This window comes from Phaethon lepturus, unplaced genomic scaffold, assembly GCF_000687285.1.
Source record: "Phaethon lepturus isolate BGI_N335 unplaced genomic scaffold, ASM68728v1 scaffold3795, whole genome shotgun sequence".
NCBI lineage: Eukaryota > Metazoa > Chordata > Aves > Phaethontiformes > Phaethontidae > Phaethon > Phaethon lepturus.
Genome location: NW_010542510.1, coordinates 67,850 through 80,013, shown reverse-complemented (window position 1 = coordinate 80,013; position 12,164 = coordinate 67,850). Strand labels below are relative to the sequence as shown.

General features: G+C 35.3%; 1 protein-coding gene across 1 annotated transcript in view; it reads right to left on the bottom strand.

Annotated features, from left to right (window-relative positions):
• The window catches only part of EML6 (echinoderm microtubule associated protein like 6), a 114,449-nt gene that overhangs the window by 35,991 nt on the left and 66,294 nt on the right, over positions 1 to 12,164 (bottom strand). Inside the window, exons 13-18 of the mRNA XM_010288035.1 lie at positions 11,195 to 11,313; positions 10,344 to 10,530; positions 9,645 to 9,750; positions 6,579 to 6,672; positions 3,041 to 3,141; positions 950 to 1,152 (exon numbers count right to left, since the gene is read on the bottom strand). Coding sequence (XP_010286337.1) covers positions 950 to 1,152; positions 3,041 to 3,141; positions 6,579 to 6,672; positions 9,645 to 9,750; positions 10,344 to 10,530; positions 11,195 to 11,313 — 810 coding nt within the window. The remainder of the gene's footprint in view (positions 1 to 949; positions 1,153 to 3,040; positions 3,142 to 6,578; positions 6,673 to 9,644; positions 9,751 to 10,343; positions 10,531 to 11,194; positions 11,314 to 12,164) is intronic.

The following is a 12,164-nucleotide window of genomic DNA, read 5'->3' as shown; positions in this document are numbered from 1 at the left end:
GTAGATTCTCTTTATCTGTGCCAAGTGAGTGCAAAACACAGCATAAATAACTAACCAACAAAAATGTAAGTGAAGAGGATGTTCAGAAGACAGAGTGCCAAGATGAAATAGAAAAATTGATGGAAAAGCTAGGAACAATCAATTAGGGCCAGAAAGGATTGGATCTTAACTGACCTTGATACTTAAAAATCTTAATAACTAATATTCTTCTCATGCCATACTTTTAAAGTCGAAACTATAATCTCAAAAAGGATATTCCATTATCAACATCTTCAAATTGCCAGTGGATTTAAAGTGGCAAAATTTTGCCCCAATCTCATTTATGTGATGTCAATAATATATTTTGCCATAGCCTTTTTAAAAGATTTATTGAAGTAACTGAAGGAAAATACTTTTGGTATCCGGTATTATTAACTCAGAAAAACAAAACCTTTGGATATTTGAAGTCTTGCTTGCTTAAGATAAAGTGATAGTATTATTAAAAAAATTCATGTTTCATATTTTGGAAACTGATAATGCAAAAATGTTTTTGGGACCAGGTTGAAGAGGCAATGAATGTTACCTATTACTCTCCTGTGGGTTACAGATATGAAAATGACATGCATGAGCACAGTGAGAATAAATTCTGTATATTTAGAGGTCAGAAAAGAGGTTATGTAACAAGCACATATAACGTAGTGCTTACAAATACACATCTATTAAATAACAGAACTCATTAATATTGATTTTGGTATTTTAATCACATTCAGATTCATCCAGTGCAACTTATTTTCTGTTACTGTTTTATTAAAGCACCTTCAATGTTAGTGCAATGTAGAACAATGTGTTGCTTACATGCACGTATGAAACCTGAGTGACTTCACTAGGAGATATGTTAGTTATACGCTTCTAAAATCCAGTATTGCAACAAAAAAATAAAGGTGGATGGATCACATAAGATGATAAATACCTTATCCAATGCATGCATGGCAAATACAGGTCCATCGTGGGCTTTCACTGTCTTCAGCAGCAGAGTATCCTTCCAGATATAAATGTCTCCAGTAGCAGCGCCAGAGAAAACTAGATCTTCTATTCGCCCGTATGAAACACTCATCATAGTTTCCAATTTACCAGTAGTTCCAAATGTTCCTCGTTTTGATGTAAAGCCTCCACCTGCAATATAAACAGAAGTAAGTCTTTTTATATTTTCGTTTGTAGCTATAGTGCTGTAATGGACAAATGTCTTGACCCCATCATCTCTTGTGATTGCCTAAGACATGGTAGATAATAGAAATACTGAATCCATAGTGCACAAGGGAAAAACATAATAAAAGAAAGTGAATCTAGTAATGACAGTTTTGAAGCAGTACAGGCTCTATTTTTCAGATTGTTATTTCCAAGCAAATGATAAATTTTGGTGAGGAATTGGGTAAAAAGAATTAATACAATGGCTGGCAGAATATTTTTTACACAGAACAGCCTGCCAAGTTCCTGCCAAGGTCTTTCTCTTTACAGGTGAACACAACTACACGTGAGATACTACAGGTTTGTTTTAGTTATCCACTGGCAACCTGACAATTTGACAGCAATTTTGAAGAACAAATGGCAGGATTTGCTCCTCTTCCGATTGTCAGAGATTCAAATTGCCACAGCCTTACAGCAGGAAGTAGCCATATGAATGCCCATGAATTGAGTGCTTAAAGACAAAAAATACATATACAATTATGAAATTATATAGGCAGTGGTGTCCTTGCTTCAAGTCATCATGTACTTCACAGTTAACACCAGACTGATATTCCCAATTCCACTGAGCAAATCTTAATTCAAAATATGCCATTTTTATTGCAAAGAGACTATTCTTGGTGCAAGATACTGCTTAATGCAAATTCCTGTAATAGAATCTGGCAAAGAGCATGCAAGTCTGTTTAATGACTACAAAAATAACCTAAACATAAAAAATGCAGGAAAAGAAATATGTAGTTTTTAAACTGAGAGCACCTGAACCACTTGAATGCTGTAAAGTACAGGAGAAGTATAGAAACTTCTTAAAACTATCTAATTTTGTGTTGTCTTGAGTTGTATTTTTAGATGCCTTTGTGCCACCTACCTTTGCTGAATTTTACACACAGAAGATGCTCTCTGAGATCTTATTTGCGAGTATTCGTGTAGTATATATATGATTAAAAGTAACGAAAAACAAAAAATCCAGTCCTGAATAAAAAATGTCCACAATCAGAAATCAACTTTCCTGCCTTTCTCAGTTGGACAGAACAGTCTAGACTGATAGCTACTTCCTATTCTGAATATTTTGCTTGTTAATATGCAGAATATTACCCTATTTTTAAATAATAGAAAACTAATTCTCATTTTTCACTGTTTAGAAAAGGAAACAAAATTCCTGTGTCATACAAACATATATATTACCTTGCTTCTTGTGATACGACATCATGATTTTTAGCCTAATGAATAAAATATAAATTACCATAGCTGAACTTCTGCAAAATACCTGGTTCGTTCTTTCTTTTTTGTTTTGCCCAAGCACATATTTTAAGGTCCATCCTCAAACCTTTCTTTCCAGCCTGGCACCTTGAAACATGTGCTTCCATCTCTGGAAGTCATCTTTGATGACCGCAACTTGAGACTGAAGGATTGCTGAAGTGTTACATCAGTACTTGAAGTGCAAACACCACCGTTTTTAGCAGTGTGCCAGAGGCACCCAAGATTATTAGCTACCAGCTGGCATTTGCACAACAAGGGTTCATAATCTGCCTAAGCAAATTACAGGACTGCATGTTTCTGAGAGCCAAGGATGCTTGTTTAGGAGAAATCCTTAATAGTAAGACCTGAGTTAAAAACGAATTAGCTGGAAATAACTCCCAAAGAGAAAGGAATATTGTGACATTTGCAGATTCAGAGGTAGGTTTTCACCCCTTTAGTATTTTGCTACCTAGAAAATTGCTTTACACATAAAAAAAAATTCTTAAACTGAGAACATGAGGTTCCTGTATTAAGAATATATACATTCTCAAATAAAGCAAATACAAAATATTCAATACAGTACCTGTTTGCTGCCAAAATTTGATGTGCTTCATCCCAACTGTGACTAGTTTGTCTACATGATGTGGATGACACTTCACTACAAATATTTTATCTTTATGGCCCCTGCAATAAAAATAAAAAGCACAGTAAGGGATGACTTAACATTTCCAACTAAATGGAACTTTGGAGTAACCATAGTCTTCAACAATGAGAACCTGATCACCATAACTGTCATACTCTTGGTGCAAATATAACAGTATAGATCTATAACGCTAAGAGAATTGGTAGACGAGTCATAGAGGCTATATCTACATTATCTCTACCATCATTACCCTATCTAACAAGAAGTAGAGCGCCCTATTTCTAATCTGCAAGAGTTTAGCCTTGGAAGTCTGACCCACAGAGTTGGTAGAATGTATCTGAGCATACACTATATAGGAATTAGACTACAGAAATGTCATGAATAAAAATTGTCTCCCACTGAATTTCAGTTCAATTAAGTTATAAAGAAGCAGCAGGCAACAAAGGTCAATGCAATTAAGAGAAGGTATAAAGGGCAACATAAATATTTAAATGGATAAAACTCAATAGATATTTAAAATCCTCTGTCAAGAAAAACAAGGAAATCTTTAAGCTACTGTGCTTCAACAGGAAAAGTAAAATAACAAATTATAAAATTATAATTTAGGAAACAGTTCATTCATCCACATATACACCTTCAAATTTAGTTCTCAGGTAATTAAAGTTATCCGTGTTGGAGTATGTATTTATGGGAACTTGTAAGTTTAAGTTTCACCATTGCAAAAAAATATTCCCAGATGCAAAGTAGTAATTATTTTTATTTCAGTGTTTTATAAAACACCAAAAGCAAACATCACTAGCTTTTCCATATGGCTTTTCAGTTTTTGTACTATGATAATGTCACTTTTGTCTGACAGGTTTAGTAAATCTGAAAAAAATCACACGGTTCCGGTAACCCTTTTGGTTTCAGTATTTTCTTTTGGTGAATCAGTCTAAACAAAAACTGGTCCTTTACACCTTTGACATCTGAAGTCCATCTTGCAATTCCTCCTTCTCCTGTTCCTCCACTTTGCTATAACGATGCCCAGCCTTTCAGTTCAGGCTGGTTATACTGCTTCTTCTGGAAGTATCTATCACACAGGCAAAATGTACTGCCCCGAGTCCAAAATCAAACTAACTGCATCCCCGTGCGGGTGTCCCCTCTAAAATGACAGGAGTACGTCTGCCTGCGCGATAGGATGAAGAGTGCTGACACATGAGATCTGGACGGTACGGCCTACGTTTCCACCCCAATTTCCTGCAACGATCAGACTAAAACACATCTACAAGCTTGTTTAGTTCTTGTGTCCTTGTGTACCGAAGGACTGGCACGGGGCATTTGCTCTTACAGAAAGAAGAAAGGAAGAAGAGCATGATGTTCACTGATTTAGATTGTAAATATATTTGACAATGCACCCCTCAGCTCCCTTAGGGGTTGCAGTCCACTAATACAAAACACCAGGATCAAACAGGACCAGCACTGCATCAGCATATAAGGCATGAGAAGCTAGTGAAAGAAGCTCAGATACGTTTTGATTCTAGCAGTGTACGCTTACTCAATAAGGATTTTAATAAAACTAGACAGAAGATTGCAGAGGCAAGATAGGGAAACAAGCTATATAATTTATCTAGTGAGCAATTAAAAAATAAGTACATTCTGAACATTGTGACAAGAAAACTGAGAAGTCATGCCGGAATAAATCATCCTAAAAAGATTAAGCAAAAAGAATCTTCACCAAAAAAAATTATAAAATAACTACAGAATAAACATAATGAATGTTTGTACACAGTGAATATGCACTTCATTTTTCAAGTTTACTCCTTTAGATGAATTCTTCCTGTGGGTCTATATGACTGTAAGGAGCTGTGCTTCTATTCTTCCTGTCTGCTAAGGCCACATGAGGGTCATGTCTAAAATTTAGATGTAAACACTCCTGCCTTGGTGTTTCTCTCTCATTATATGTCCTAATGTGCTTACCAGAATAAGGGACTTGCCTCTAGGCACTGCTAAAATATAAATAATTTAAATTGGAACTCTTCAGAAGATAAACTATTTTTTTTGTGCTCTCTGTGAGGACCGTGCATATTTTCAAAATAACAGATTAGCAATAATAGTAGATACATTGAGTACATATAGGATTATACACTGAAAAGAAAGCAAGTACTTAATCTTATGTATCTCCTGTGAGCAACAAGAGACAGGTATCCACACAGCCCATCATTATCTTGTTTTTAAAAGCTTAGAAGGTCTTTATGGGAATATATAGGGTATTTCTTCACTTGTGAGTCTGAAGCACAATCTGTCTGCAGACAGTAAAACTAGGATTGGAAAGCAAATGAAAATGTCACATTTTACAACGCAGACAACACTGTTGCTAAGCAAGCCCTACATCACTAATTTTGAATAGGATTTAAAATGTTGCTGCCTAATAAACTGGATGTCTGCGACAAAATTATATAGCTATTATAGATTATGGTATACACACACTCGGATCAGAACGTTTATTTATTCAGTAACGGTACACTAACAGATAGTGCTGCCAGGAGAAAATCTTATTATTCCTTCTGGAAAATGTCACCATATAATAGTGATAATAGTGTAATACTTGCATAAAAGTAAATTATCTTTCACAGGCACTTTTTTGCAGTTATGTTAAAAATTTCTACTGACCAAGGCTGGATGTTACATGGTTGCAGACAGCATACGAAATGAACACCTTGCCTTTCTGATGAGCCCATGTTTACATGAATTCTACACAATTCTAGTATCTTGACCTCAGAGGCATGTTTGATTAGCTAGACAGAAACTAGGTTCTCAAACAGTTTGATTCTTCTGACATGTACAACTAGTTTAGAATAAAGAAAATGTTTCAATTTGATATTTTAGAAGGAAAAAAGCAAACATATAAACTGCAATCCAACCCCCTTCTCAAAATTGGTTCCTTCAAGCAATTGCAAAAGCTTCTTCACTACAGGGTTAGTAGCTAAGCTTTCTATTAGTAATTGCAAAGAGCAAATATCTCAGAAAAAGCTGACTGAGAAGGAAAGCAAGATCAGCAGACCTTGAAAAAAAAGATCTATTTATATTAGAGGGAACACTTTTTTCTTTTTAGAAAAGTGATCTGCATATGTACACTGAAGGAACCCAGCATATAATCTAATGCATAAAGGAAAACAGGACATCTCTGATGACTTCTGCCATGAATCACGAAGTAAAATTGGTAGAATATACTAACTTGAATATTACTAAGTGAGCTATAATACCAACGTAGCTATCCTAACAGAAAGGCTAGGGAACTCTTGACAGAAATAGTTCACAGGATTCCCAAACACTAAGCTGTAGATCCCAAAGTTTTTAATCTGGATATAACAGCTCTGAAATGCCATTCTGTTTTCAGAGAGGAGTTCTGTTTTTTCCTATAAACAAAGTAATACACATGGATGATACTATTCGGAAAAATGTAATCAAAGGGCACATTTATAGAGAGATGTAATCTTACCTGGTTGTTGCTAGCTTTTCTCCTTTCTTCCAATCCCAAAACACAATGGCATGATTATCATCTAGCCCAACAGATGCCAAACATTTTCCATCAGCTATACAGAAGCAATACTTAATGTTAGAGATGCTAAGGCTTTAGCTGAGAGTATAACAGGCAATGAATACAACAAATACATTGTAACCTGAATTTCAGATGACGTATTTATAAATGAAGCAAAAAAGGGAACTAATACTTTGAGAGATTAGGGTTCAGATTCACTAATAGCCTTCCAGTTCCTAAAGCAGACAGCCTACAGAATTAGATATATGAACTGAGAAAGACAGTCAACGTGCCCAACCTTTTGAGATGACTGAAGTCATCTTATGAAACAATAAATATGATAGAAAATTATAAGGCTAAAATTAACTTCTGGCTATCGTCTCTTCTATTGCAGGAAAGACACAGCACTACTGATAATGAGAGGAAGAAAAGCAAGAACAGAATACCATACATAATTCAACAGCACCTAGGCATCCTTGCCATGTGTATGAAATAACAATAAACAAGACCATGTTAACAAACTTTGAGACACAAACTACTGCCATAAGATTTTGAAAAATTTTAAAAACTAAACCATAATTGCTGAAGTATATGATAAGAGAATTGAACTTTATAGGTTGTAGCAGGATATGATTACCTGATTTTTTTTTCACTGAAGTTAGAAGTGGAGAAAGTAAAGAACTGTTGAGATGGCCAAAAAAGTGAATGAAAGCAATGATTTGAGAATGCTACTTCTTGTAGAAGTTAACAGGTGTTAAAGACTCTGTGCTTAAGCATATTTGACTTCAAGAATAAAAAGAGTGCTGCTGGTATAAATTACTCAATTACAATTACTTCAAAGTTCATAAGGCTGAATAGGTCCTCACAGCTAGACTGGGCTCTCAGTATTTATCAACTGAGTTCTATGAGAAGCAAGTCGAGAAGGAGAAGGGAATTACAGAAAGAGGAAAAGAGTTCACAGTGGAATGAAACAGGCCAAGATAGAAGGAGTATAAGCAAGCAGGAAGGCAGTAACGGTCCTGCATCCAAATCATGCAGAAAAAAAAAAAAAAAAGAAAAGAAAAGAAAGACACAACCATGAGACACAAAAAGTTAATGAGAAAGAAAAACAAAGGAGACAGCAAGAACCATACCACAATAGTTTTACTGAGATAATATGCTATGAAAATAGCTGATAAAAAAGGTAAATATGCATTGTATAACAGGTATTATTTGAGAAAGAGGTATATTTTGATGACAGTAATTATCTTTAGGGGTAACTTAATTACATAAATGGAGCATGACTGACAAAATTTTGTTGGTAAGAATACAGTTTAAACTTTCTTTACCTGAAACAGGAGGTTTTATGCATTAACATGGGCTATACATTCTAATGAATATCCAAAATCATAGATAATTAAAAATTAGCCACCAGAGGGCACAACCAAACGTTGCATGAATGCAATTATAATCTTTGAATCATAACGTCATCAGAACAGGCCTACAAAAGTGATCCAGCCTTTTACACTGTTTTCAGTAATGGCCAATAGCAGATGTTTTAGAAAGTGAGTAAGGGCAGAGAGAACTGGTAGTACAGAGTCAGCTGCCAGGTCAAATACAGCCAAAAAAGGTATCTTTGGAGTTTTAGGTTTCTTTCTTTAAGCTTCAAGTGCAACCTGAACCTAATTTAAAAACATCTATTTAGTGAGAACTCCCTACAGATAGACCAAAGTAGCACTCTGATCCTGTAGTGAGGTGCATATTTGCACAACTATCTGCTCCTCTCGATGCCAAGAATCTTAACAAAAGCCAAGGAGTGCAATATGTGCATTCTCAGGATCAGGTCCTAAAGCAATGCTGTAACAATGCCAGTGGTTACTACTTTTAAGAAGAGCTTTAATATTTTTGTACAGATTTATGTCCACAGAATGTGTGGCCAGCCTATTCTTTATGCTTTTATAAAGGTACATGGATTCTAACACATGGAGTACTACTACCTGTACAGGAACCTACTTTTTGCTAAAACTATAAGCCACAAAGTATTTTCTAAATATATGAATGTTTGTTCAACTAGGGTTCTTAATAAGAAGTCTTAATAAGAAGTCTTCTAACATCTATGCACACTATTAGATGTCAATTAGATGATCCTTATCCATTTTCCCTTCTTCTGTTACCATATCTACTTTCAGAGCTAGGTTACATGCCACAGTGGATCAGCAATTTCACATTTGAATTTCAGCTCTTGGGTGAACATTAAGGCTCCTCTTCTGATAACGGAATATGACTCAGTTCCACAGACTTATCTTTGTGGAGGTAAAACTTCTTTCTTATAGTCCCGTCTCATAAATGTGATCTATGTCCTAATGAATTCTTACCACGTTTCTAGAGAGGAGAATATGAAATAAATTACTTTTAATTGAAAAAAATATTCAGAGTTAAGAGAAGGATAGTTCAGCTAGAGTAATTTTTTTTTTTTAAACAGAAAAAGGGAGAATGGATTTGTAAGCACTTTTATAAAGGTGTAAAAGTATGTAAGCCACCACCATATGGGTGATGTTTTTCAATGCTGAATACAGGAATTACCCTGCGATAACTAAGACAACTTAGGTCATCCATCTCAGAAAGACAATTAGGAGAAACAGCAGACAACTGTTTGTCATGTTTGTTTATTCTGTACACTCACTGAAAAATGCAGGAACTGTTAGCAAATTTGAAGACTTGTATGAGCCTACAGATCACATTTCCATCTCATTTATATGCTACAAGTCACTATTCTGCCTGCTTTTAAATTATCATACCACCATGTAGACAGCCACCAGTCCTAGCTCTACACTTGGTATTGTGTATTAGACATCAAAAAAATTAATTGATCAACTGAGAAAAAGGGCCATGAATGGCTTAACTACACACTGTTTTTATCAAAACTGTCAGCAGAGTTCTATGTAAAATTTCCATTGGTTGTAAAATTGCCTAGCTATTCGTATTAAGATTTCATCATAAGAATTGCTTTTTAATTACTCATTTAGATAAATGTAGGTTGTGGCTTACCTGAAAAATCCAGTGCACACACTCCTCTTTGATGCTGGCCTTTGAGCAATGATAAACATTTCAGTGTCTGTGTGTCCCAAACATGGATAGCAGCATCTCTCCCAACCTAAATCAGAGGGATAATCAGAATATCTGCTCATAAAAGTTCAAAGCACGCCAATATCAGTAATTCGCACTATGACATCTTCAAAACATGCCAGAGGTAACTACTTTTCCACTTGGCCTATTTTATCTTTTTCAAGATCTATCTTCTCCTTTAAAGAAATATCAGTAGATATACTCTGAAACATCAGTATTCAGTATCATACTAATGATATTTTGAATACTACTACAGTACAAAAATACTGAGACTAACTAATGAAACCTCAAAACCTCCTAGGGTGTAGACAAAATATAGCTCCTGCATTTACACAGATGAAAGCAGATATCAGTGTGAATATAAGATTTTTTGCAAGGCCACAGCATAAGACTGGGAGGTTTTTTTGTTACGTAGGAATGTTTTAATAATCACCGCAAATAGTTTCCAGCCCAGTACTCCTTGGCAGTTTGGCAGGGATATAGGAAACAATACACAGCTTACCCGTATGTAGGAGGAAACACTCTACTGAAGGACAGAGAGAACCATGTTTCTCCTAATTATATATTGTTAAGGGAATTTATTTCCCTGATTTGCTAACATCATCACTTCTAAACACCCACCTGTCCAGTAGCAACGAAGTCTTTCACTGGGTGAATGCTTAGGCTGAGGATGTCATCATCGTGACCAAGATACAGCCTTTGAGTGTGCTGTTGCCTGCTATATACAACAGCTACAGCAGCAATATGATACACCACTTCTCCAGTTTGTGTGTAGAACAAGTTATTTCGACAGTCATAGCCTCTATAACTGAAGTAAATGCAAAACAAGTTATATTTTGTTTCAAAACTATTCTGGTACTTTGTATAACAAATTGAGCAAATAATTTGTGCATTAGCTTGAATAGAGTACATCTGTGGTGTCAGCTTTAGCTCAAAAATATCACAGCACACAAGCAGAGAGAGACTATTCCTGCCAAGAGCATTCATGAATCTTCTCATGGTTTACTTTGCACCTAAATCCTAAATTAGTGCTGATTTAACAAAAAGGATATATAATTCACATAGAATTGTGTCCAGACAAGTTTTACAGGGACTTAGGTTCAAGCAGAAATCTATCAGGCATTTTTACAAAGCATGGCTATCATGATCAACTTAACAGAAAATCTTTGCTCCAGGAAACATAAGGTGTAGTCAACAGCTAGTTCAAAATGTAATTTTATAAAATGCAATGCTGATTTATTATATGGCTACCGTATGAAAACGTGCTCTTGTTCCTTAACAAATACAACTGAAGGAAAAGAAAATCCATGGCTGATAGTCCAAAAATTACCCATAGTATTAATGACAAATAAACTAATTACAGGTAAGCACTGAGAAATGCTTTGCTAAAATGCTCTGATGTAGATTGATTAACATTGCTAGGATGTTTTAACAATCAGAAGAAAACCAAGTATTATCTAAAATTACTCTACCCATGTATAAACTGCAACTTTAAACTGTCCTCAGGCGCTCGCTCTCTTTTAAGGAAGGGCACAGTATGGTTTTTCTCTTTACTTTGCTGTTTCAGCTGAGGTAGGTCTTCTTTGTAAACCTGAAGAATAATTGTTAAAGTTAATTTAATATCTCCAGTTTTCTAAATATTTGTATGTATGCATGACAGTGACTTTAAGTATTACAATTTCATATTTTTTTAATGTGGTCTTCAATAGTTACAACACAAAGTCACTATCACTCCCTACAGAACTTCAGATAACAACAAATGTTTTCCAGACGACGAAGTCCCCTGACATGTGAGCAGCCCAGAACATTATTCTGGATTAGCAGAAGAGTGTATTTTTTTCTAGAAGATAGCAGTGTCACTTATCAAAAAGGCACTTAAATAGTGACTGGAACACTTTAAGTGTCTTTTTATTTCATATGTGCTTCAGTGTACATTCTCAGAGCTGAACATAATGAATTAATTTTATCTAGGGATTATGGTGAAAGATACAGTAACGAACAGAACTTAAGTGATTTGCCACAGCCTCCAGAATCCCGAAGCAGAATTACAGCTCTGTAAATACACTAAAGACACAAGATACTACACATTTAAATCCTTCAGAAATGCTGAAACTCTGTGGAGCTGCTAAACATGTTTGAAGCATCTTAAAAGCTGTGGCACCAAACAAAATTCATTATACTGCTGAAATACAGCTTTATTGTTTGTTATCTCTGCCTATTTTTCCTGGATTTTGCAAAAGGAGCATTCCCACAAAAATCTACCTGACTGCAAAGATAGAGTAGTGGTTTTTACAAAAAAGGTGTTCATTTAACTTGAGCTGGGCTTTTGAAACGATAGGCACACAGAGCCTTAACATACTGCATCTGTCACTTCTATGTATTGTACTTTATCCTGAGTGTTCACATCCATTTACTCTTGCTTCTCAGTGAATGCTACCAATG